The sequence below is a fragment of the Pipistrellus kuhlii genome, unplaced genomic scaffold, assembly GCF_014108245.1.
Source record: "Pipistrellus kuhlii isolate mPipKuh1 unplaced genomic scaffold, mPipKuh1.p scaffold_m20_p_3, whole genome shotgun sequence".
Taxonomy (NCBI): domain Eukaryota; kingdom Metazoa; phylum Chordata; class Mammalia; order Chiroptera; family Vespertilionidae; genus Pipistrellus; species Pipistrellus kuhlii.
This window is the reverse complement of record NW_023425529.1, coordinates 31,982,436-32,010,345: the sequence shown is the minus strand read 5'-3', so window position 1 is coordinate 32,010,345 and position 27,910 is coordinate 31,982,436. Positions and strand designations below refer to the sequence as shown.

At 37.2% G+C, this 27,910-nt stretch overlaps 1 protein-coding gene across 11 annotated transcripts in view; it reads left to right on the top strand.

The window, feature by feature from the left end:
* The window catches only part of CAPRIN2 (caprin family member 2), a 40,999-nt gene that overhangs the window by 10,337 nt on the left and 2,752 nt on the right, over positions 1 to 27,910 (top strand). For 2 of the 11 annotated variants that reach the window (XM_045587886.1, XM_036456695.2), the window contains exons 5-17: positions 1,147 to 1,385; positions 3,509 to 3,591; positions 5,826 to 5,987; positions 7,230 to 7,273; positions 8,232 to 8,909; positions 11,472 to 11,594; positions 13,015 to 13,096; positions 14,394 to 14,449; positions 17,230 to 17,334; positions 18,640 to 18,786; positions 22,405 to 22,573; positions 24,689 to 24,871; positions 25,613 to 25,697. In XM_045587886.1, coding sequence (XP_045443842.1) covers positions 1,147 to 1,385; positions 3,509 to 3,591; positions 5,826 to 5,987; positions 7,230 to 7,273; positions 8,232 to 8,909; positions 11,472 to 11,594; positions 13,015 to 13,096; positions 14,394 to 14,449; positions 17,230 to 17,334; positions 18,640 to 18,786; positions 22,405 to 22,573; positions 24,689 to 24,871; positions 25,613 to 25,697 — 2,156 coding nt within the window. Of the gene's footprint in view, positions 1 to 1,146; positions 1,386 to 3,508; positions 3,592 to 5,825; positions 5,988 to 7,229; positions 7,274 to 8,231; positions 8,910 to 11,471; positions 11,595 to 13,014; positions 13,097 to 14,393; positions 14,450 to 17,229; positions 17,335 to 18,639; positions 18,787 to 22,404; positions 22,574 to 24,688; positions 24,872 to 25,596; positions 25,698 to 27,910 lie in introns of all 11 variants that reach the window. The other 9 variants (XM_036456691.2, XM_036456687.1, XM_036456688.2 and 6 more) reach the window with 7 other exon arrangements.

Below are 27,910 nucleotides of genomic sequence, written 5' to 3'. Positions count from 1 at the left end.
CACAAGTCAAGTTTACTAAGTTTCTTTCATAACCTCTAGAAAGTTAGTTAAGAATGCCATGATGAATATTTTTGTTGAGTTTTCTCCTCAGTCTTTATCTGTTAGGATTTATGAATATACACATCTCTATTGTAGAGTTTTAAATACTAATGCTATATCAAAATAATTTAACCTACCTATAGGAGTAAGTTTTTAGACTTTGTTGTTGTTCTCTTGATCTTTATATCTTGGAAAATACCCAACATGAAGTAAACATTACAATCAGAAAAATAACTATGGGGAGAAAAAAATGTTTAAGTTTCTTAGTGGAAATAGATAGTACTTTTTATTGTTTGTTGTGTTATTATTTTTTTAACGAGAAGCCATGTATTATGTCAGACCTTAAGGTGTTGCAGTTCTGAGCTTTAGAGTAGACAATTTTCCATATGTGTTTTGTCAGCTAAATATTGGAAGATACAGGCTCCATCAAGACTGGCACACGATTCTGAAAATATCTCTTTACTTTTAAAACAAGCCTGTTGGCTGTGGCTATGGCTGTTCCCCCCCATTACATTTGTTAGGCATTTTATTTCTGTTTGGCTTTCCATTCCTTGTGCTGTAGCCAGTTGGTTGTCTTTGGTTGGTTTAAAACTATTATAGTTTAAATATTCTTCTCCTGGAACATGAGATTAAAAAAATAACCTAAAACAGAATGAAGCATTTTCTTAAAATATTTGGTCTAAGAAGGCTTGATAATACCAAATATGGAAAAGTAAAACCTTGGATTGCTGCGGATATCTGCGGTGGGTGCTTGCTTCTCTTTATGGTGATATTGGAGGTACTAGATAGAGCCTGGAGCTGAAGGCGGACAATCTGGGTCCTCTGGGCTATGGTTACCTGAGACAAACCAGTTTCTTACTCTGGGACTTCTGCTGCTGAAGGAGGAAGCAGGGTTAAATGAATGTATCAAACTTCACAGTCAGTGTTACATCCACGCCTGGGCACAAATAGGTTTATAGTTGTAATATACATAAATAATTCAATAATAAACTCTGTGTTTGGATACTCACAACTATAAACTTACTTTTGCCACCCTGTATGTGAGTTTTATCTTCTAATCTCAAGTCTCTGAGATTAGTCAATTTTAATTAGCCTTTGTTTTAACAGCTCCTTAAAGCCCAGAAGAAGGCCCAGCGAAGGGAGCACATGCTAAAACTTGAGGCTGAGAAGAAAAAACTCTGCACTGTCCTCCAGGTTCAGTATGTATTACAGAACTTGACACAGGAACATGTACAGAAGGACTTGAAGGAGGGCTTGAATGGTGCAGTGTATTTGCCTTTAAAAGAACTTGACTACCTCATTAAATTTTCGAAACTGACCTGCCCTGAAAGAAATGAAAGTCTGAGGTAAGCCAATGAAAATATTTTTCTGGAAATAGAACACACAACACTTTAGCCTAACTTTTGTAAATATAAAAAAAATAAAAATATGTATGTAGTAATTAGGAAAACATTAATTTGATTCGACACGGGAAATGTTGGCCTGCCTAGACTCTAACAGGGTTGATAGACTATTAGGAAGAAAGTGAATATTAATGACCTCATAACCTACTTCTTTATTGTAATATGGATTTTAAAAAGTAATGACTGATCACCAAATTTTAACCTTGTGTAAGTGTTAACCATAATACTAGTTATGCATGTTCTTTAAAAAAAAAAAAAAAAATATATATATATATATATATATATATATATATATATATATATATATATATAATTGATTTTTTACAGAGAGGAAGAGAGAGGGATAGAGAGTTAGAAACATTGATGAGAGAGAAACATAGATCAGCTGCCTCCTGCACACCCCCTACTGGGGATGACCAGAATCAAACCTGGGACCCTTCAATCCACAGACTGACGCTCTATCCACTGAGCCAAATTGGTCAGGGCAGTTCTGCATACTATTCTTAAAAAAAATTTTTTTTAAAATGTAATTATCTCAGGCTGTTGTATTACCTGAGATTCTTTGCCTTTTGACTGCTTTACTTAAAGTGGAGGTAAATAAAATTTATCTTGACTAGTTTCATTAACATTTTAAAGGGAGATTATTTTGTGTTTTTGTGCTGCAAATAAATACTGAGAAACAAACCTGATAATTAAAAATACCAAACCAGCAAATGGAGGCTGCTCAGTCTCCACCCTTCCTACCCATGTCCCTACCCCCTCACAGTTATCCATTTTCTATTCTTGCTTTGAAGGAATAAATTAGCTAACGAACAGCTCTCTAAGCCTTTCTTTGTTAGATATAGGCTATTCCAATGTTGTGTCTGTTAGCCATGCTAGCTAGACGCAACATTGGAATAGTCTGTATCTAACTAAGAGTTAAATTTCAACTGCTATTGGAAATCAAACTTGTATCAGGAAACCTAATAAAACTCAATTACCTATAGACAGCCATATATATATATATATATTTATTTATTTATCCCTATTCTGATAGTCTAGTCCATCATCATTCTCTGTTTGTTGTCTTCTTTCTCTTACTTCACTTTGGTGTGTTCAGGGAATGTAGCTTACTTTAATATGTGAAATGCAAGTGATTATAATTTGAAAAATAAGCTGCTCTCTTTAAAGTTAAATACAGCTCTTAATATTTTCATTGCAAAGTTCTTTTATGTAGGACATAGGCTTGATAATGAATGCTATGGCATTGACAATTTTAAGCTCTTTTTGGATTATTCCTTAATAGCTGTATTTGGTAAAAATTCTTGTTTTGGTTGTTTTGAGGAAAAATACTTACAGAAGAAAACCATAAATGGGCAGTTAGTCATCTTTTGTAAACTTTCCATTTTCCAAAGAATAAAAAGATAAAATGCACATTCAATGTCTTGACTGTTTATGGATTAATTGTATAAATTGCACTGCTCCATATATATATATATATATAAATAAATATATATATATATATATATATATATATATATATATATATACACACACATACTAGAATGCCAGTGCATGACATTCATGCACTTTTTTTTTTTTGAGAGGGGGGAGGTGTCCCTCAGCCCGGCCTGTGTCTTCTCACAGTTCAGGAGCCTTGGGGGATATCCGCCTGTCAGCTTAGGCCTGCTCCTCGTGTGGAGTGGGCCTAAGCTGGCAGGTGGACATCCCATGAAGGGTCCTTAGTGCTGCCGTGGAGGTTGGAGAGGCTCCCGCCACCGCAGCTGTGCTCACCAGCTATAAGCCCGGCTTCAGGCCGAGCAGCACTCCCCCTGTGGGAGCGCACTGACGATTGAAAAGCAGCTCCTGCATTGAGCGTCTGCCCCCTGGTGGTCAGTGCATGTCATAGTGAACAGTCATTCTATAGTTTGGTTGATTTGCATATTAGCCTTTTATTATTTAGGATATATATACATGTATATGTATATGTATATGTATATGTATATGTATATGTATATATGTATGTATATGTATCAATGTATGTATCTCTAAAGCCACTTTGTTCTGCTGCTGCTTTTCCTTATCAGTGTTGAAGACCAGATGGAGAAGTCATCCTTGTATTTTTGGGACCTTTTGGAAGGTAGTGAGAAAGCAGTGGTAGGAACAACATGTGAGTTTTCTTTACTCTGGACTTTTACAGTCAATACCAAACTTTATGTCTATATGTTTAGAATGATATTGAGGGCTGAAACTGCATCAGTCCCTCAGAACTTACTTGTCTGCAATATTTATTTTCATGGGGAGAATGATCTCTTTGTTTAGTTCTGCTAAAAGCAGCTGTTGTATAATTACACTCATTAAAACAAAACCTAGAGGGAGTTTTCAAGTGGAAAGTCGCTGTGATTTGGGAACAAGAGCTAGCTAGGGTCTAGTGCGAGCTTTAACACTAGCCTGACCCTTTTGGAGTTCGGTTCTCTATTCTGAATAGTTGTGCCTGTTCTATTTAAGAATTTTAAATCTACACATTGTCAATATTAAGATTTATCTACCAAACTTGCCTAAGATATATATGAATGGTTTGGCTACATAGTCTACTGATGTATTGTTGTCTATTGATCTGGAAATGAGCTGGAGAGAAAGTTCTTTTGGCTTCTTAAGTAGATGTTGGCCCAATGCCCAAATATAAATGGCCAGACATGAAATCCTAGCTTAGGATAATGAAAATTCATTTGAAGCTAGCAAATGTTTTTGTTAATAGTGGTTGCTTCCTTTTTAAAAATACTCTTAAGTATGTATAACTGTCACAAACTTTCTAAGTCCTTTCAAGTTTCGATCATAGAAATTTCTTGGTTAGAATGAAAAATGATACAAATACTTTGGAAAATCATTCGGCAGTTTTAAAAAATAAAATTAAGTGTACACTTACTATATAACAAAGCAGTTATACTTTTAATACCCAAGAGAACGGAAAACATGTTCACATAAGTATTTGTACATGAATGTTCATACCGGCTTTATTCATGATAGCTCCAAACTAAACATGGCCCAGATGTACATCAGTTGATAATTGATAAACAAAATGTGGCATATACATACAGTGGAATCCATTCAGCAATAAAAAATGGAATGAAGTATTCATATATGCAATAGCATGGGTGAATCTAAAAATAATTATGTTGAGTAAAATAAGCCAGACAAAAATGAGCACATATTATATGATTCCATTTATATGAAATTCTAGAAAAGACATAACTAGAATGAGAGCAGGTCAGTGGTTCCAGGGAGAGGGGGAAGGGGGTTGATTAAAAGAGGGATATGAAGGAACTTTTTGAGTTGATAAAAATGTTCTGTATCATTGTTATGGTGGAAATGCCAGAAATAACATGACTTTCTGTGTACTTCAAGTGGATGATTTTTTTGTTTGTAAATTATAGCTCAAAGTTGATTTTATTTTAAGGAAAGACAAAAATCTGTCATAGTACTCCTATGAAAGGAGTAATAAACTCAAATCAAGTATGGGAACTCAGCTTAATTTGGTAATTAGAGTTTTAATGGATATTAAAAATGAAGTAACTTTAACATCATTTTAAGATTTTTTTAATTTAAAAATATATATTTTATGGATTTTTTACAGAAAGGAAGAGAGAGGGATAGAGAGTTAGAAACATCGATGAGAAAGAAACATCAATCAGCTGCCTCTTGCACACTCCCTATTGGGGATGTGCCCACAACCAAGATACATACCCTTGACTGGAATCGAACCTGGGACCTTTCAGTCCACAGGCCGACGCTCTATCCACTGAGCCAGATGGGTTTTGGCAAGATTTTTCTTGATCATCAAAGGATGATGTGCTAGGAGTGACATAAAGCACAACTCAAGTAAAGTCTTAATCATGGAATTTTGAAGTTTAAAAATCTTTTAGAGATTGTCCAACATAGGGTTTTCTAATGGTTATGATTGAGGAGCTTTTACTTCTGTAAAGCTTTCATGACTTGGGGAAGATAGAGTAATTGCTAGTTATGATATCTTGGAAGCAGATGGGAGATATGACTTTTCCTTAAGCTCAGGGAATAATGTGTATATTTTTGTAACATATTTGAGATTTTGATAAGGATCTCTGATTTTTAGTCATTTCTCACATAGTGGAAATGGAGACCCAGAGAAACTTAAGTAACTTGCTAAATTTTGGGATTCTGATTGTTAAAATTTATATTGATTCAGCCTGACATAAAGATTGGCTGCATATTTATTTTTCATGGTACTGACTAGTTCTCTGAATCCCCTCTAATGTAAAATGTTGTGGTGACATTATAGGATAAAATTATGTTAGGATTTCTATTCCAAATAATTTCCCTTGACCTTTTAGGTTATATGATAACTAAATCTTCATCACTTTTTCTTAGACAAACATGTGAAAGATCTACTGTCTAAATTGCTGAACTCAGGCTATTTTGAAAGTATCCCAGTTCCAAAAAATGCTCAGGAAAAAAAAGTATCACTGGAGGAAGAAATAAAATTAGAGAAGAGAAAACAGTTATTGAAGACTGAATCTGTCAGAGAGTCAGGTTTGTTGTGCTTTCTGAAATTCTGTATAGTGATTGCGTCCTTAATGCCCAAATATGAAACAAATCACTGTGAAATGATTGTCATGTTTTAATTTGTTAGTGTGTAATGCATGAAAATCTTTACTTGTAGCAGGATAAACCTCACTTTAGGAAATATCACTAGGCTTTATTACCATGATTTGCCTTCTATTAAGAGTGAACCTTACTAGAAATGTTAAGTTACACTTTGTTACAAGAGCGTGCACTGTTAAGATGAGATTCAATGGAGTTTGAACCGCTTTGTTAAACTAGTAGTAGGATAATTTCATTTGAAATTGTTTAAAATGTAAATTATAGTACTATCCAATACTGGAGTAGATAAGAGTGTTAATAACTTAAAGTTAACATACTGTTTAAGGAAAAAAAGTGCCCAAGTAAATATAATAATTCCAATCAAAGAAATATGCTTTTCAAAATTCCCACTTTACTTGGAAAAGAAATACTTTGAGCAAATGGCACTTTTGCTTTTGTTTGTTGAAGCTGGATTTATTTAAGAAATATCACTTCTGCCTGGCTGGCATGACTCAGAGGTTGATCATCACCCTACGATCCTGGAGGCCACGGTTTGATTCCTGGTCAGGGCACATGCTGGGGTTGTGGGCTCTATCCCCAGCGAGGGGCATGCAGGAGGCGCACTCAGTGATTCTCTCTCATCATTATTGTTTCTCTCTTTCTCTTCCTCTCTAAAATCAATTAAAAATATATATAAGAAATATCACTTCTAAGGAGGTAGTTGAGGCAGGGTTCTGAAAGCCACTTCCTCTTAGTTTCTAATGCAAAATCCAGTGCTTAGTATCTTCACTCCCTCACCCTCCTCCCGATCTTAAACTGGCTTGTAGGAGGCCTTTATATTTCAAGCTGAGATGATTCATTATTACCCTATGGGTCCCGGAACTGTAATTCCAGCTTGACATAAGCTGTGTTTGTGGATAAGAGGAGATAGTCTTGTTTTCCATCAGAAATCTGTTTTTAACTTTAACTTGACTTTAGAAAAGGACTTTCTATGAGGCGAGCTATTAGCTTCAGCTAGCCTCGGACCACAAGCTTTTGACTAACAAACAACAGAGTTACTCCTGCTATAAATATACTTAATTTTACTATCTTTTTTTTTTTAATAACTCCTCTGAAATATGGTGCTAGAATAAACTAGTTGTAATCTGTCTGAAAACATGTAGTTTACCTATATTTCTTTCATCTTCCCAGAGTCTCTTATGGAATTTACACAGCCAGAGATACAACCACAAGAGGTAAGGTATAGAAAGGTAATTGGCTGATTTTGGTTTTTGAGCTTTTGTGTAGTGTTTGTGGTTGGAAATTCCTGCCCTGGAGGTGTACTACTTAAGCTTGAATCCTGGCTCTGCAGCTTACCATTCTAGTGACTTTGGGCAAGATATCTATGTCTGTTATCCTTATGCATAAGGTGGGGAATGATAGAAATGCCTGCCTCATGTGGTTATTGTGAGGATTACAGGAGTCAGCTTAACCTCTCCATTACTTAGAATTTGGCCTGCCACACAATAACTGCTTATGTTAGGTGTTATTGTTGTTGGCCCTTGTGTTAGAATTTAAAAATGGGTAGAATCTTGCGCTCTCCAAAATTTTCTCAGGTTAGTAATAGAAGAGGGTATTTGTTCTTTTCGAAGTGACATTGAAATTCATAGGAACTAGAAAGAATGGAAGAGGCAACATCACAGTATTGACGGATACATAATGAAAATAAAGGAAAGTCTGGTAATTTAAGAAACATAAGGCTTAAGGTTAAACAATATAACTTTGTTTAGTTGGACTGTCCTCTGCCTTTATGTTTAAGGGCGTCAGGTGGGTAGTCAGAAATATAAACTTTGATGTTTCCAAAGTAGCAATATATATATATATATATTTGACTCACCTAAGACTGCCCAGAACTGCACACCGTGGTGCCACATTTACTTGATTCGGGCTCTTTTATTAAGGTTATTCTGACTCTGCCAGTCAAATATAGATTGTTTCTTTTCACATAGCAAAGTTTGTATTCCTGTTAATTGAGAGGAGAAAGGAAAGGACAAAAAAGTAGGACAGTCTTTTCAAGTAGAATAAGAAGAGAAATTTCCCGTAGGTAGAGTGGTTCAGACCAATGGACATAGGGATTCTAAGAGAGTTCACTATTCCCCGCAAGGTCTTCTATACATTTAGTGACTCAGCACATTTCCCCCCCCTCTGGTCTAGTTTCTTAACAGACGCTACAAAGCAGAAGTAGATTATTCAAGCAAGCAGCATGAAGAGCAATCTTGGGAAGCAGATTATGCTAGAAAACCAAATCTCCCCAAATGTTGGGATAAGCTTACTGAACCAGCTGGTGAGGAGAAGAAACAGGAATCCTTCCTGTCCTGGGAGCCCTCTGTTAAGCAGCAGGAGCTGGCAAGGCCTGTGGTTTCCTCCGGACAGAGGAAGCAAGAGATGGCCAAGCCCAGGCCCTCTCTGCAGGAAGAACAGAAGCAGCAGGATGTCTCTAAACCCAAGCTAACCCCTGGCCAGTGGAAGCAAGAAACTCCCAAACCCAAAGCAGGATACGTTCAAGAGGAACAAAAGAAGCAGGAGACACCAAAGCCCTGGCCAGTTCAACTGCAGAAAGAACAGGATCCAAAGAAGCAAACTGCGAAGTCTTGGACACCTTCCCTGCAGAGTGAACAGGACCTCAGCAAGTCATGGACCACACCCATGTGTGAAGAACAGGATGCAAGTCAGGCAGAGGCTCCCAAGCCCTGGGAAAACAATGTGGAGCATCCAAAACACCCTCTAACACCACAACCACAGATTTCTCCCAAGTCCTGGGGGGCAGCTGCAGGAAGCCTCATGCCAAATGACCAGCTCCTGCCCGGGAAGTTGAATGCAGAACCCAAAGATGTGAGTTGATCTCTATTAGCCTGTGGCTGGCAATGTAGACATAAATAAGGAGCTGTGGAAACGATAACTTTAGCTTTATTAAAAAAAAAAAAATCAACAAAACCCATGTTAAATTAATGTATACAGTATTTCACGTAACTCTTTAATGTGTAATTTATTGTTTTCCCTTGAAAATTGGAAGTAGACCTAGTCAGTCTGTTGAGCCTAACCTGAGATGAAATTTTCCCAATGAGGAAATACTGTTTTAATGCCAAAAGTGTAATGACATGATATGACGTCAAAATAGTGGGTAGTTGAGACAAGAATAAGTGAGAGATGTAAATGCATGTCCGAGGTGGGAGATTTGTTACCTTTGACCTGGTCCATGGGTGACTTTTTCTGAAAGAATTTATATTTTTCTGTGTTCTCTTGCTTCTCTTTCAACTCATTTGTAGTCACTCAGATTAGCCTGTACTCTTTGAAGAAGGTCCATGGTGGTTGGAGATATCCTCTAGCTGGAGAAAGGAAAATAAGAAAACTTATGATGTATAATCCTTTCATACAGTGTTAGTTAGCGTTATATATTTATTAAATTATAATTTATTTTCCACTATTTAAATGCAAAATGGCCTCACCTTGTTTGCTAAGCAGTGTGAATGTTTTATCCTTCCAGTGTTCTCCTCTCTAGTAGCGTTCCTTACACTTCGTGCCGTTTTAGCCAGAAGTTTTCGGATAAGTCTTTGGTCCTCCAACGGCGTGAAAAACATTTTGCTTGGGGAAATCAAAGCATCGCATTTTATAAATAAATTATCCCTACCTCCATCCTACCTGTGAAGGGAATTTTAGAGTTTACTTGTCTCCTTTTGTTCTCCTCTCTTCCTCTTTCTTCAGGTGTTAATATTAATTTTCATGTTTTTCTGACCCTGCAGAAGATTGATAGTGTTATTTCACTAACTAGATATCACACACAGTAATTGTAATATGTCATTTTGAGAAACTTATATTTAAAAACCCAGTGTTTTTTTGTTTTTGTTTTTTTTCCCCAGCCAGTGTGGTTCAGTAGTTGAGCATCAACCTATGAACCAGGAGGTCCAGGTTTTATTCCTGTTAAAGACACATGCCCGGGTTGCAGGCTCCATCCCCACTGTGTGGTGTGCAGGAGGCAGCCAATCAATGTTCCTCTCTCATCATTTATATTTCTGCCTCTCCCTCTCCTTTCCTCTCTGAAATCAATAAAAATATATTAAAATAAACCCCCGTTTTATGCCTCAATGTTGATTTAAAATACCCAACTTAAAATTCCACTGGATATAGCAGTGCTGAGCCTTTACCATACCAGAATATTGATGCCATGACATTTGCAGAATAATTTGAAATCAGAGGTGTTTAGTTATAAAGGTCAGAACTGATTTAATTTGCTTTTATGGCACAGCATTATACTAAAGTTGCAAGGTCTCTCAGTGGCTGTGTATAATTCAATATTTGTCTCTGTATCTGTCTTACAAGCTCAGCTGTCTAGAACATGAGTAAGTACATTCAAGGGCAAAATAATATTCAAAGGCAAAAGACTAAATAACATGAAATTAAACACTAACGCTCATACTTTTTTTCCTAAAGGAGCTTTTCATTCATTCACTTAGGATCTATTAACTTATTTTATGGGATACTTTGATCAGTTGAGCTGTGTGACTACCGAATACATTAAAAGTTGGAGAAGAGGTGCTGGAAGGAAGAGGCATGCTGACAGCTGTAATAAATAACTATAAAGAGGTTTAATTCAGGGTGTGCAGCAATCTGAATCAATTTAGCATGAGGGTTAACCACCTTATAAACACCATTAGCCCCTCAAAGTATACTTACTCTTTAACAAAACATGATAGTATATTCCCTCAATTCTAGGGTATATGTATATAATTTTACATATTCATGTTTCTGAAATCAGATATATCTTTAAAATGGGATGTATATTTCATATAGTAGTAGTAATTTTTTACAGAAAAAATCATTGGTGTGCCTTAGAGCTAGTGGCATGTTGGCCTAGAAAACATACAATAACTGAAGTCTACAGTGAAATAATTTCCTATCAAGCCCTGCTATTTTGGATCTTCTATTTTAATTTTTATATTTTTATTGATTTCAGAGAGGAAGGGAGAGGGAGAGAGAAAGAGAAACATCAGTAATGAGAGAGAATTACTGATTGGCTACCTCCTGCACGCCCCACACTGGGGATAGAACTAGAAACCCAGGCATGTGACTTGACCGGAATCAAATTGTGCCCTCCTGGCACACAGGTTGATGCTCAACCACTGAGCCACCTCAGCCAGGCCTTGGGCCTTTCTCTTTAAGAAGAGGATGTTTTAGAAAGATTTCCATTAAAGTTATTCTGAAGGGGGTGGTATTTAAAGTTTGATTAAATTATTTAGAAAATGCATTTAGGTGGAAATTCTTTACCTGAGATAAATATGATAAATGAGCATTGCTATGTGTTTTGATTTCATGTAGATGTAATGACAGGCCAAGATTCCTAAATTAGGTTATCGAAGTTGAATTTTACTCCTAATACTTTATGGGTTTGTCTTGTAGGTGCCTAAGCCCATGCATCAGCCTGTAGGTTCTTCCTCTCCTCTTCCAAAGGATCCAGTATTGAGGAAAGAAAAACTGCAGGATCTGATGACCCAAATTCAAGGAACCTGTAACTTTATGCAAGTATGAGTCATTATTGAATGAATCTTAAATTATATTCATGGGGCAATTCACTTCTGACCCGCAGCATTATAACCAAGTTGTTAAGAGCATAGATTCTGGTGTTCGGGAATGAACACGAATCCTGGCTCTGCCACTTCCTAGCTTGGAGAGTTTAGGCAAGTTACTGCCTCAGTTTCGTTTAAAAATAAGGATGGCTCTAGCTGGTTTGGCTTAATGGATAGAGTTACAGCCTGCAGACTGAAAGGTCCTAGGTTCAGTTCCGGCCAAGGGCACATGCCTGGGTTGCGGGCTCGATCCCCGGTTTGGGGCATGTAAGAGGCAGCCAATCAATGATTCTCTCATATTGTTGATGTTTCTATTTCTCTCTCCCTCTCCCTTCCTCTCTGAAATCAATAAAGTATATTAAAAATAAATAAGAATAAGGATAATAGTTTCTATTTCTGTTTGTTGTTACAAAATGAATTAAACATGTAAAAAGCCTACGGTGCTTTTTACAACTATAGATCACCAGTAGTTTGCACTGAGATTGTGAGAAACCTACTCTATGCTTGGTATTCTGACAAGAGCCCTTGTGTAGAGAAAATCATGAGACATTCATTGGCTTTAAAGAGTTTAGATTCCAGTTGTATAAGGTTGTGAACATGTGTTAAGCCAATAGTTAAGTGTTAAATTGTGTCCTACAGATGCTTGCAGAATTTCAGAATAGTGTGATGTTACTGAGGGATGAAGTAGACAGATAAGATAGTCTTGTGTAGTAATAGGATCTTGCGCTTGAAATTAGGTCTGTGTTTAAACCCCATTTCTACCAGTTTACCAGCTGTAGAATCAATGGCAAGTTATTTTGCTTCTGCCCCTCTACTTATTTGTACAATGGGGGAATTGCTTATCCTTCATAGTATCTAAAGATAAATTGAAGAACTAACATGATCACTACAGGTGTGTAGCTTGAGTATTCACAGTGTTGGAAACATTTCCTGGAGACCCAAGATAGGCAGATGGCAGGAGAGAATGGCTTCTCATCATGAAAGCATTTAATGCCATGAGCTAGTTCAGTGGTTGAGACAAAATAATTAGAGCCTCTCATTGTTTGGGTATAATAAAAATGAGGGTTCAGTCGCTACTAGGATTAATGCCTTTGTTTAAGACCTCAAGTCAGGAGTTTTTTTTTTTCTCCCCATGGCAGGCCTTAGAATTACTATTGTATAATAGTTTTAAAACTTGACACAGTTTTAAAGTTTGACAATTACTTTAGTTTTTCATTTTAACTCTTAATTTCTGCTTCTGGAAAGTCTTTTGAGATCGTTATTAGCTAGATTCATATGCCTAATAAGCTATGGACAACATCATGAATCATTTAATGGCAATAGCTCTTAAATGAATAACCTTTGTTTCTATTCATTATTTAAAAACTTGGCTTTAGGAATCTGTTCTGGATTGTGACAAACCTTCAAGTGCAATTTCACCCTCACAGCCGCCTTCTGTTACGCCAGGGAGCCCAGCAGGTATGTGATCATTCTTGAGACTTGGAATAAGGAGCTGTAGGTCTAGCATTTATTTCTTTTACCAGCAATTTTATTCTAGATATCTTAAGGGTTAATCTCTGTCCATGTGTTAATTTATTCTAAGTATCCATATATTATCAGTTATATATGGGTAAATTCCCATAATGATATTTGCATTTTAGAGAAAGTCTCCAGATGGGTGAATGGAAATGCACAGTAGCTGTTTTTGCAGGTTTGTTTTTTCTGTCTTGGAGTGAATTCTCTCTAGAACTTGCTTGACTCCTTTCAACTGCATATATCTAGCATCGAGGCTCTTGGGTCCTGACTGTGAGTGAAGTTGCCTCAGTGATAATCGGTATACTGAGTAATGTAGTAATTAATGATGGAGCCTCGATTTGAATCTGGCCTGATGCTTCCAACTTTAGGCCTTTTGCTCTACACTAGTTTATTTCAGGGGAAGGGTGATGGAATCAAAGACATAGGCCAGCTGTAGTAAGATTATACAGCAATTCCTGGCTGAAATAAGGAAAAACTAGAGTAATTAACAAAACTGATGGACGTTAACAAGGAAAAACCAAACTGAAACCAGGTAAGTGAAAAGTATATTAATATGCATGGACAAAGAGACAGATGACCCAGCTAAGATTTACTTTGAAACTTGAAACTTACATGAACAAATTAATTACTATTCATGATGGCTCAGATTTTATCTTTTCAGATTACTACTGCCTGTTATTTTTATTTATTTTTTATAAGCATTCTTTTTGAAAAATATATTTATTTCAGAGAGGAAGAGAGGGAGAGAGAGATGGAAACATCAGTGATGAGAGAGAATCCTGCATGCCCCACACTGGGGATCAAGCCTGCAACCCGGGCATGTGCACTGACCCACAGGGAATCGAACCGTGACCTCCTGGTTCACAGGTCGACACTCAAACACTAAGCCATACTGTCTGGGCTTACCCTTTATTTTAAAAGTTGTATTTCTGTTCTTCTGGAGGCCTTGATAAGCTGCTTTTGCCCATTTAACCTTGAAATATTATGTATCATAGATAGAACTAGTATCCTCCTCCTCTACATTTTTTTCTGACTCTTTGTATCCTCTTCTACATTTTCCCTGACTCTTTGTAGTGCTCTACTAGAACACTCATGATGGACTTGAGACCTAGTCTTTTCAGCTACTGTTTTGTTTTAATTTTATTTTTTTGGTGAAGTATAAACTTTAGTTTCCACACAGTTGATATGCATAACCTTTTCTCCTTCCTCAGTGGTTTACTGTTGATTTCACTCCCTGCAGCAACTCCAGAACAAAATCTAACCAGTCAAAATGATTTTCTTCAAGAGTCATTACAGGTAATTTTTCCAAATTAATCTTTCATTTACTCTTCTTTGCTATTCAGGGAAAAAAACTTCTACTTTGGCAAGAATGAGCAGACTTAGTGATTCTAATATACACGTCTAATTTTTAGATTACGTACAACCAGCCAGTTCTCAAAAGATTCCCTAATGACCATGGGAGAACATCTATATGTATTTATAAAAAAGAAAAATTTGCTAATTAACCATAACAGGTCAACTGGACAGGAGGAGGTTGCGTGTGTCGCATTGGGGGTGGGGCCGCAGAGGCCTCCAAGCACCTGTGCTGGGGGAGGGCCTGATCAGCAGTGGCCATGGCTGCTTCAAGGGCTGGAGAGGGAGGCAGGGCCGGACCGGTGACTCTAGGGTGCCGCGCAATTTTGAATCACACACTGGGCTCCTAGTAAATTATAATGGAGAAAGCTAGTTGACTTAGTAAGGAAGGAGCACACCTGAAGAGTCTAGAGGTACCTTGTCTGGGAAGTTTCCTTTGCTACTGAGCTACCTAAGTAACTTAATATATCAGCAGAGTAAAGGGTCTAAAGAAAGAAACTGATTTTAAAAAATTCTTGGTTAGCCATTGCTCCTTCCCCCAAATAGTTAATATTCTGAGGAACTAATTTTAACAGAACACACTTTAGAGATATTAAGGGACCAGATCATTGAAGTCTGTAAATGCCACATTGAATTTCCATCAATGGTAAGCTCAAGTTTTCTGGTCATTATCATCTAAAGATATTTTCTTTGAATCCCTCTAAAAGCCTCATTGGCAATTTTCTTGATAGTAGCTACTTTGACAGTATGTTAAATATTTTTACCAGGTGGGTCAGTAATTGTCTTTCTTCTCAAAAACTTCTGAGAAAATAATGTCATTTGCTTACAATATTACAGTGGTTTATATTTATTTTAATACGGTATGGCTGTTTTCAAAATGTGTTTGTTGGGCAAGGTCTCTCACCCCCGTCACTGCTGTAACTAACGAGCTCCATTTTTTCTCTTCAGCTGGTTATGTTCAATTGACAAACTAATTACTTTTTTGGGGGGAAAGCCACTTGCCTGGTGTAATGGTTCTGGTCTGTAACATTATGTTTACTCATCAATACTTAAAACAACCTTCAGCTGGTATACTTAAAGATCAATAATTTGGAATTAAGAATTGCCATCATTTTGCTGAAACCGGTTTGGCTCAGTGGCAGAGCGTCGGTCTGCGGACTGAAAGGTCCCGGTCAAGGGCACGTACATTGGTTGCGGGCACATCCCCTGTAGTGGGTGTGCAAGAGGCAGCTGGTCAATGTTTTTGTCTCATCGACGTTTCTAGCTCTCTATCCCTCTCTCCTCCTCTCTGTAAAAAAATCAATAAAATATATTTAAAAAAAAAGAAAGAGAATTGCCATCATTTCTAAATATAATAAATACTACTGGTAATACAAAAATGTTTCCTTATCTTTTTTGTTAAATGAACCTTTTAACTAAAATTCAAGTTTTTTAAATCTTAACTATTCAATGGCCTAAGTTGCCTTCACTTAGCATCTGTGAATCTTTCTGTGGCTAGAGCCTCGTTATGTCTCCACTGTAGTCAGTCCCACTTACTCAGGGCAGTTTCTAGGAGAGGGCCAGAAGAGCGGCCCTGTTTTAGAAACTCTTCAGTCTCATAATAGTTCAGATCCAAATTGTACCTATTTATTTCGTTATATAAAATGTAAAGGGTATAAAAAAATTTTCCCCCCCGTAAGGCCTTTTGTAAACTTGGCCCCCATCTCCTTCCCAAGAAGTGTTATATCATGATGACTCCTTCTAGAAGACCACTGAACCATAACTGGTTTGATATTGATTACCGTTAATTAGTTTCCAATTCACCCATTTTATTGCTTGGGCTTCTAAGAACTGTATCAATGCATTTAGATAAACGGAGTGGGTTCATGGATACTTAAGACCTTGTGGGTCTCTCTCTGGTATATCTATTGTAATACCTGTTGTACCATAGAATTCCTAGCCACTCTATTAGTTTTTTATTGGTTACAGTTGTCACAGTTTTAGTTCCTACTATGCTTTTTTTCCCTAATTTTTATTTTATAAGTATTATTAGCTTTAATTTTTTGTTAGAATTTTGATGCCATTGTGATTTATACACAGTGTATCCTTTCTATTTATATTCCTACCTACCTCTTTAAGACCCTGAGAGCACTCAGATTAAAAACATAGTTACTATGATCCCTGGCAGAGCTATGCCTAGAGTGTTAAATGCGCCCTGCGCTCATCTTCCAGTGAGTTGCTATTGAGTGCCAGAGTGAAAATCTAGCCCCAAGTTTCCAGGGCCAAGAATCTTGATAAGTGAAGATGGGATTAGATGTGTCCTTTGGTGACCAGGTCTGGAAAAGGCAATGCAGCTGACTGCTTGGGTTTGAATCTCAGCTCTGCCACTTAATTTTGTGTGATCTTGGGTAAATGACTTAATCTTTCTTTGCCTCTGCTTGATTGTCAATAAAATGAGGGTAGTAGTGTTCAAAGTCCTCACACTATCCAAGAAGTGGGAAAAGTACTTATTCATATTGAAATTTTAATCAAGGATTCATGTTTAAAGTCTTGGGTGACCTCTAAAAAAATAGTAAACAAACAAAACTAAAAGCCTACTGTTGGATTAAATGTTAGAGAGGGTGAAGTATTTAGCATTAATGAGCTCTCAATAACAATAACGTATTAGAAAGCCCAAGGCCCAAGAAATATAATGTGAACAAAAAATGTGCCTTTTATAAAGTTTTATGTCTTCCTGTGCCCAGGCTGCTGTTTCTCCAGTTACCAGTAGTTCAAGTGCTTGCTTGGTAACTACCGATCAGGCTTCTTCGGGATCTGAAACAGAGTTTATGCCTTCAGAGACCCCTGAGGTAATGAGAGACTAATGGTCTTGATTTCTTTTCTGTCTTGGAGAATAGCAGAACCAGCTTATTTTGTGAATTACACAAACGACCCATTGAACTATCATATGTAACATTTATACTGTACTTCCGTACTGCTTTCTATAGATGTTGTGGTCCTGAAACGTACACAGGTAATTTTATTGTGGCTTTGCTATAAAGTAGGCTTACTAGAGTCTTGCTTTATTAGTTGCAATAAATTTGTCCAAATTGCTACTGTTAAAAAAGATGAAAAGTTTTAGGTTGGGTTAGGTCGTTTCCTCGCCATATTTATATTGAATAAATTCTGAGAAGAAAAATCTTTTTATTCATTTAACTATGAACACTCAATAACTTTATAGTGATGCTATTAGCATTTATTCATTTGGAATGGTTTACATTCTCTTTTTGCCTAATTTTGTCAAAAGTATTTAATATTTGTGCTTTTAATTCTAAAGTAATTTTTTTTTTTTTTTTTTTTTTTTTTTTTTTTTTTTTTTTTTTTTTGCTAATAGTTTCAGTAAGTCCTTAAAAATAGATATAGCAAGATAGGATGATTTTGTGTTTTTTTTTTTGGTATTAATATATCAACTCTTAGATTTCACTGTGTATGTGTTTTTGTTTTTTTTTACTATTATATAAGAATTTATATTTTTTACAGAATATAAGAAAATATAGATGAACTTTAGTTTTTATGATACTGACTTGGTCTAAATTGAAATTACTTGCTTCCTCATTTTAAGAAGAGAAAGTATTTGTTACCAAGCGAGTCATAGCTTTCTTCTTAACCTCATTGGGATTGAATTTTGGTAATTTTTTAAGCCTTCCCTTAGATAAGAATTATTTTAAATTAGTTCAAGCTTGATTCTGTTAGGCAGCTGACTCAGAAGTCCACTAAAGATTTTCAAACAGGAAAATGTTAACACTAACTCAGGAAGTAACTCAAGGTTTCCTAAAGCCTAATTCTACTGTATGAATTTGATATCATTTAACTTAATGGAAAATACCATTTCAGGGCTTGAAAAGGACTAGATACTCCTGAAATGCTCAGCCCTCATCTGTTAGACTGATTATTGGTGAGACTCTTTCGCTTCGTCAGCAAGCTGGGTAAAGCAGACGCTAGTGTGCACCCTCAGCAGATGAGGTTTGAAATTGTAAGCAGAAGCTATTCTTTTGCATTCCTGTGTCCAGTTGTCATCCTGTAGAACTTGCTGACTTAGCTCGTCTGGGTTTAGGGGATGTGAACTGCTTGCTATAGGGTAGGTGACTGGCTGCTGCTGCATTTATCCTCCCCAGGCAGCAGATTCCCCAAGCAAACAGCCATCTTCACTGGCTTCGCCAAACCCTCCCAGGTCAAAGGGCCCTGACCAGGACTTCCCGTCACCTCCAGCAAGTAGTGGTTCAGTAACCATTGGCACAGCGCCCTTCCAAGCCATGCAGACAGTGAGTATGAACCGTGAACGATGACTGCAATTCATTATTCCTGTTAAAAAGCCATTGTTTCTCTTACATCTGTTATTGGTTACCACGTGAATAAATCTGCCATTGGGTTACTCTTATTCGGGCTGGTAGAATTCACATTTGTCTGGTGGGAATATTGTTTGTGTTGGTAAAGGAAAACCTTGAGAACTTTGATGCGTGTTTTATCGGAGCATTGCCCCGTGTGAAAATTAGTAGCAGGCAAAGCTGAGGACCCCTCGAAAACAAATGAACTGTGTGAGAAACATAATTTTGTATGAACATCTGAATAATACTAACCATTTCTTTTTTAAAAATATATTTTTATTTTTATTTAAAATGTTTTTATTGATTTCAGAGGGAGGAAGGGAGAGGGAGAGAGAGACAGAAACATCAATGATGAGAAAGAAACATTGATTGGCTGTCTCTTGCATGTCTTTTCCTAGGGATGGAACCCACACTCTGGTCATTGCCCTGACTGGGAATTGAACCATGACCTCCTGTTCATGGATGGATGCTCAGCCACTGAGCTACACTGGCCAGGCCGATACTAACCATTTTTAATATCACACTAGTGATATTCCATTGCATCAAAACAAGACACAGAGGACACATACCTGGTTGTTCTCTCATTGTTGAAACTTTCATTTGATTTAATTTTGATCCCATGTGTAAGTTTTTAGAGAATTATTCAGATATGTGTGGTATTTTGGATCACAAATTGTATTCTAAAAATTTTTATAGTACTATTACAACTAGGTTTCTATGTTCTTTAAACATAGAGGAGTATAAAACAGTTTTAGAAAAAAAACAAAAACCCACAAAAACACACACACAAAAAGTCTTAGGTAATAAGAACCTATCCTGATAATGCTTAATGTTCCATTCCAGGTACTTTGAGTGACAGTGGTGAGAGACCTGAATTCACTGATATAATTACTTCCTGTATGGCCACCCAGAACAGCTTAGTTTCTTTGCTTTCCCTCTTTCCCTGTCAGCCCATCTTGCATAGAATTGCCACATTGGTTTTACAAACTTTTTCCTATTCCTAATTAGAAGCAAACAGTGGTTCATTACAGAATGAAGTGGAAAGTCCTTTGTCCGACACTCAGTAACTTCCGAAGTCTGGTATAACATGTCAGACTAGTCCCTGTGCTTGCCTTGTACATTCTTGCCACAATACCTTTTTGCTCATGCCAATCTGTTTTCTCCACCTGTTGAATTCTATCTGGTACAAATTGGTATTTATTTGTTCATTCATTCACTCATTCATTAAAAAACAGGTATTTTATGGAGCCAGTTTCTGGGGTTATAACAATGAAAAAGAGACAGGTCTTTGTGGTCAAGAATCTTAACACTTCGTTTTGTTTTTTTTCAGAAGGTGGACGCTGGAGAGAAAAAAAATATATAGAATGCATCAGGTGCTATGTGTTGTGTGGAAAAATGGAGCAGGATAAGGAGGCTAGAAAGTAATAGAAGTGCTATTTTAAAGACAGTGATCAGAGTCTGGATAGGTCATGGCTTGCCACATGATAGAAATTCAGTACATGGCATTTTTTTTTCATTCATCTGTCTAGTTTTTAAAAAATATATATATTTTATTGATTTTTTTTACAGAGAGGAAGGGAGAGAGATAGTTAGAAACATCAATAAGAGAGAAACATCAATCAGCTGCCTCCTGCACACTTCTTACTGGGAATGTGCCCACAACCAAGGTACATGCCCTTGACTGGAATCAAACCTGGGACCTTTCAGTCCGCAGGCTGACACTCTATCCACTGAGCCAAACCAATTTCAGCCATCTTTATAGTTTTTGAAAGAGTAGCACTTTCCCCTATATAGCTTTCATTCTCGGTGAGTATTACATAGTAGCAGGAAGATTAACTTTTGTACTTGGGTTTAAATTCTGTCAGCAATCAAATAGAAGTTTTTGTTTTTACTATGGTAAAATATGCATGACATAAAATTTACTGTTTTAACCATTTTTAAGTATATACTTTAATGGCATTAAGTACATCCATCATATTGTACAACCATCATCACTGTCTAATTCTAGAATTTTTTCATCATCCAAACAGACTCAGTAATGCTTTATTTCTCCCTCTTCCAAGCCCCTGGTCACCTCTAGTCTACTTTCTATCTCTATGAATTTACCTATTGTAGGCACCTCATATAAGTGGAATCCCAATATTTGTCCTTTGTATTTTGTTTGTTTCACTTAGCATAATGTTTTCAAGGTTCATCCATGTTATAGCATGGATCAGAATTTCATTCATTTTTATGGCTAAATAATATTCCACTGTTTGTATATACCACATTTTGTTTACCAGTTCATCTGTTGATGGACACTCGGGTTGTTCCCACCTTTTGGCTATCCTTCCTATATAATAAAAGCCTAATATGCTAAGTGTCCAGTTGTCTTGTTGTCCGTTCAACCAATCAAAGCATAATATGCTAATGATATGCTAAGGCCACTCAAAGGCTCGCTATGGCATGCATTGACCACCAGGGGGCAGACAGTCAACTGGTTGACCAGCTGCTATGATGTGCACTGACCACCAGGGGGCAGACACTCCGACCAGTAGGTTAGTTTGCTGCTGGGGTCCGGCTGATCGGGACTGGAGGCCGAACACACCCTGGAGCCCTCCTGAGGTCCCTCTCCAGCTAGCCAACCTCCCATGTCACTTCCTGGCCCCAATCATGCACGAATGGGGTCCCTCAGCCTGGCCTGTGTCCTCTCACAATCTGGGGCACCTTGGGGATATCAGAGAGCTTGTTTCAGCCCCATCCTGCAGGCAGGCCGAGGGATCCCACTGGTGCATGAATTCATGCCCTGGGCCTCTAGTTATAAATAACGGTACTATGAACATTGGTATACAAATATCTACTTGAACCTCTGCTTTCCATTCTTTTGGGTATATGTCTAGAAGTAGAATTATTGGATGACATGATAATTCTATGTTTAGCTTTTTGAAGGACCACCATACTGCTTTCTACAGTGGCTGCCCCATTTTACATTCCTATTAGCAACACACAAGGATTTTATTTTTATTTTATTTTATTTTTTTTAATTTTAATTTTTTAAAATATATTTTATTGATTTTGTACAGAGAGGAAGGGAGAGAGGTAGAGAGTTAAAAACGTCGAGAGAGAGTCATCAGCTGCCTCTTGCACAACCCCCACTGGGGATGTGCCCGCAACCAAGGTACATGCCCTTGACTGGAATCGAACTCGGGACCCTTCAGTCCCCAAGCTGACGCTCTATCCATTGAGCCAAACTGGTCTCAGCAACACACAAGGATTTTAAACTTGACCACAACCTTGCTAACACTTGGATTTTCTATTTTTTAAAAACAATAGCCATCCTAATGGGTATAATGAAGTAGTGTCTCAGTGTAATTTTGATTTCTATTTCCCTAATAACTAATGATGTTGAGCATTTTTTGTGCTTATTGGTCATGACTTTTCTTTAGAGAAATGTTTATTCAAGTCCTTTGCCATTAATTAGAAGCTTTTGAATGTTGCAGTGTTTTGCTGGATGCCACCCTTAATTATTTTTAATGAAACTTCACAAATGACTCAGCCTACCCCTTGTCTTTTAAGGTATTTAATGTTAACGCACCTCTGCCTCCACGGAAAGAACAAGAAATAAAAGAACCCCCCTATTCACCTGGCTACAATCAAAGTTTTACTACGGCAAGTACACAGACACCATTCCAGTGCCAACTGCCAGCCATCCACGTGGAACAAACTGTTCTTTCTCAAGAGACTGGTAAGACCGTGGTGCATGAGTATTTGAAGACTTTGATGACAGCTAACTGGAAAGCAGCTCTGTAGTGATACTTAAGTGGTTCTTTCCCGAGTAGTAAGCATTATGTCTTTACATGTTCAAGTGTTGACAAATATTTGATGCTTTTTCCTCTGTTCACCATTTTAACTTTTGTAGAAGTGGAAATTAGATAGTTGACTTAGTTGAATATAGAGGCTCATATTTTTAAATCTGATTGCTTTGATTGCCATAGACAGTAGTTGAGGTAGATAGGGCATTATCCAGTTTGATGAAGGGTTTGAAGCCATTCTATTAACTCTTTTAGCCCAGACAGATGGCTGTTTGGCCCTTTCTCTATCCTTTTGTCTTATAATAAAAGCACTGGTTAATCTGACAATATGACTTAGGATGCTTATTCTACTGTTTGCTTAGAGATGAGAGATAATTTTGATCTTTCATGTTATTGTAAATAATGAACGAATAAGCAACTTTGTAGTTATTTCCTATTTTAAGAAGTACTTATAAATTTTTAGTGTTGGTATTTCAGACCCCTACTGAGTCTTCTAAAACTTAAACCTGAGCAGATGAACTGTGGTTTTTTTGGACCTGGTCACAGAGGTAATGGACTAGCCACAAATGACCTCATTCTGTTCTCACCTGTACTGTGAAAACACAGGGCAGGTAATTTACTGAGAGGATATTTTTGTCATATGCCTTCTCAGTTACAATGGTGATAAACATTCATTTTCTTTTACTCCCTGATATCTGGAATAGTTAGCTTCCCCCCCCCCCCCCCTTAATGGTGGTAAAATACATATATAACATAACATTTATCATTTTAACCATTTTTATGTATTGAGTTCTGTGGCATTAAGTACATTAATATTGTTTTGCAGCCGTTACCATCCTTCATATCTGGAACTTTCTGAAACTCTGTACTCATTTAACACTAACTCATCATTCCCCTTTCCTTCCAAATGCTGGTAACCACCATTCTATTCTGTTGTATGAATTTGACTATTCTGGGTACTTACCTTATGTAAGTGCTATCACAGTACTTTTCTTTTTTGTGATTGGCCTATTTCACTCAGCATAATGTCAAGGTTCTTCCATGTTGTAGCATGTGCCAGAATTTCCTTCCTTTCTAAGGTTGAATACTGTTCTACTTAAATACTGGCGCCCTGGTGCACAGATTCGCGCACTTTGAAAGGAAATTAATTAGAAGGTGGCCGGAAAGGCGGGACTGGGCTAGATGGGCCAGACATGCCCTGGAGCCAACCTCCCACAGTCTCTCCCTGGTCCCTCCCATTCAGCTGCACCTGGGGCTGTGCTGCAGCATGAAGGGCATCTATAGAGTGAGCAGGGTCCCTCTGGCAAGTGGGGTCCCTTGGCCTGGCCTGCGAGGATCAGGCCAAAACTGGCTCTCTGACATCCTCGTAGGGGTCCCTGATTGTGAGAGTGCAGTCCTTGGGTAATGTACCCAGACTACAGCTCCCTCCTTTCTGGTTCCAGGGTGTGTCTCCCAAGAACCACCACTGCCAAGTCACTGCAGCTCAGCTGCACGTCATAGCTACTGATTGGAGTGTCTGCCCCCTGATGGTCATTGCACATCACAGCTACCAGTTGGATGGTCGGATGGTTGCTTAGCTTTATATATACATATATATAAATATATAAAAATAAACAAATATAAAAATATAAAAATATAAATATATTTATATATAAATATATAAATGTATATATATATATATATAATATATATAATATATATATATATATATAGTGGGGCAAAAGTAGGTTTACAGTTGTGAGTACATGAAACACAGAGTTTATTCTTGTATTATTATTTATTATTATATTTTCCATATGAACAACTGTACACCTGCCTTTGCCTCATCCTGTATATATAGAGAGATTTTACTCACACATAGCCACTGCATTATTTATTTATTTCTTTTTATTTTTTTGGAGGGGGCACCGGGATTCACCTGCGTTTTTTTTTTTTTTTAAAGGGAGAACATTGTATTAAAGGTTTTGATATATAGTGACTTTTTAGTATAAAGAATATTGAATCCTTATTACAGTTTAACTCTTGGACTTTAAAACTGTTTCTTTAAGCAGCAAGTTATCCTGATGGAACTATTCAAGTAAGCAATGGTAGCCTTGCCTTTTACCCAGCACAGACGAATGTGTTTCCCAGGCCCTCCCAACCGTTCGTCAACAGCCGGGGATCTGTTAGAGGATGCACTCGCAGTGGGAGATTACTAACCAATACGTATCGGTCCCCAGGAGGTTATAAAGGTATACTCTGGATAACATTGAATTATGCTGAATTATTTTGTCTTATGTTTTTACTTGACTCAAACTATTTTTTATTTTACCTGTTTCTTTTTGTAGTTGTTATTTATAATGTGGTGCTAGTAAATAAGTTCCTATTTCTGCAAAATACGGTATTTAACATCCCTAGTCTCTGTAACAGAGAACTTTTTGTATGAAAGGCAGATTCATCCTGTTATGTACAGGTTGAGCATATTTTTCCTCCCCAGGAATGAATTTTGATTTTTATACTTGAAAATTTTTTTCTTTTGTTAATTAATTTGATTTTTCTAGTGATTTGTGTATCAGAGTATGCCACAGATAAAACATAAACTTTGGGACTGTAAAAGTGATATTCTTTTTAGTTGTAAATGTAGTTCCAAGTATTCCAGTCATGGTTGGTATTAGCAAAGTACTCTACACAGAAGCTTTAACTACCTACTTATCTTACCACTATTTCCTCCCCCACCCCTCCCCCCGCATTCTAGCAATAGTAAATGTCTGCAGTTGGCTTATTAGAAGTCAGCAATGTTTTATAAATGTGTGTCTTATTGTGGAAAGCAATATTAATAGAGCTTGCTTAACGAAGGCATAAATTGAATGTTGGCATTATAGGATCAGCTTTACTTTTAAAATGGTATACAGTTAGACTACTTAAAAGTTTAGTGTAAGTTTTGCTCATAATTTTATGCAAGTTGTTTATTTACTAGGTTTTGATACTTATAGAGGACCTCCTTCAGTTTCCAATGGAAATTATAGCCAGCTACAATTCCAAGCTAGAGAGTATCCTGGAACACCTTATTCCCAAAGGGTAAGAATAGTTGTCATAGTTGAATAGTAGTACAGTTGTTGATGCTAAGCTGGTGATTAAATTATAGTGCAGTCATATATATATATATATATATATATATATACACACACACACACACACACACACACACACACTTGTATAAGGCACTCTTAGTTTTAACTTGTAAGTTCTGTGAAGAGTTAAGTTGGAAGCTTTCCTAATAACCCATAAATGTCAACTTAGAACGTTTGAAGGATTGTATTAATCATGTTGTTTGTATTAACTCATTTACTCTTCCACCCTATAAGAGAAACGGAAATTCAGAAACAAGTTAAATAACTCATCTAAGGTCACTCAGCAAGTAAACAGTAGAACCTTAGTTATGCAAATTTCTTAGCTCTGAAGCCCATGATTTTAACTTTACTACATGGCCTTAAATTTAACTTTTCTAGATATCAAATATAGCAAAATCTTAAAAAAAAATGATTTCTGAGAGGAAGGGAGAGAGAGAAATATATAGAGAGATAGAAATATCAATGATGAGAGAGAATCATTGATTGGCTGGGATTGAGCCCGCAACCTGGGCATGTGTCCTGACTGGGAATCGAACAATGATCTCTTAGTTCATAGGATGCTCAGCCACAGAGCTAAACTGGGTAGAGCATAAGTATTCTTTTTATGGGTTGTATGGATGCAGACTTTTATCATACTTGGGAGGTAGTTTGAAATGTTGCCTCTTGAACATTTTTTTCTTGAAGATAATAGATTACATTTCCAGGGACTAATACACTTATACAATATAATTCGTATTAATCGCCTGTCAAGACAAAACAAAGCCCTAACATACCTTGTAAATACCTTTACAGTTTGGTTTATAAATAGAGCAAGATTTAAATATCTGTGTTATTTCTTCTTCTTCTTCTTCTTCTTCTTCTTCTTCTTCTTCTTCAGATGAGAGAGGATTGTGCCATATATTTTTTTAAATAAAGGTTTTTTTTAGAGAGGAAGGGAGAGAGAGAGAAAGAAAAACATTGATGTGAGAACAAAGCATCAATTGGATACCCCTGCATTGCTCCCAGCCAGGGATGGAGCCTGCCACCTGGGCATGTGCCCTGACCAGGGCTTCAACCAGTAACCTTTTGGTGTACAGGACAATGCCCAACCAACTGAGCCACACCAGCCAGGGCAGACCATGCCATATTTTTAAAATTTTCCCACCTTGTACCTTTTAAATAGCATTCTCTAGATGCTTTATAGTTTTTTTGTTTTTAAATATATATATTTTATTGATTTTTTACAGAGAGGAAGAGAGAGAGATAGAGAGCTAGAAACGTCGATGAGAGAGAAACATTGACCAGCTGCCTCTTGCACACCCCCTACCGGGATATGCCCGCAATCAAGGTACATGCCCTTGACAGGAATCGAACCCGGGACCCTTCAGTCCGCAGACCGACGCCCTACCACTGAGCCAAACCGGTTTCGGCTATATGTTTTATAGTTTTTGCAAGTATTAACCTATCTACAATACATTGAGTTGCCAGATTATTATGATCTCTGAATGCATAATAATATGGCCACTCAGTGTATATCCTGTATAATAAAAGGCTAATATGCAAATTGTTTCCTCCACCAGGAGTTCAACCAGCAGGCAGGCTGGCCAACTGCCCATGTCCCTTCCCCCTGACCATGCTGGCTGGCCCCCCCGCATGCACGAATTCATGCACTATGCACGAATTCATGCACTGGGCCTCTAACACACTCTCTCTCTCTCTCTCTCTCTCTCTCTCTCTCTCTCTCTCTCTCTCTCTCTCTCTCGGCCAGATTATTATGCGTTCAGAGATCATAATAATCTGGCCACTCACTGTAGGTCCTGACTGGGTAGCTCAGTTGGTTAGAGTGTTATCCCAATATGCCAAGGTTGTGGGTTTGATCTCTGATCGGGGCACATATAAGAATCAACCAGTGAATGCATACATAAGTAAGAGAAACAATAAATCGATGCTTCTCTCTTTCCTCCCTCCTCCCCTCAAATAAATATATATATTTTAAAAGTAATAACTTATCCAATTGATCAGGTTCATTAACAGATGAAGCAAGTATTTCTTCTGTTGCCATTTTTATTTATTAATTAATTTATTTTTGTGTGTTTGGAGACATCTGAGCCTCTTCGGTTGCTGGAGAAGGCCAGATAAAGGGCTAAGAGGACTTTAATCTTAGAGAATGACCAGCCAGTC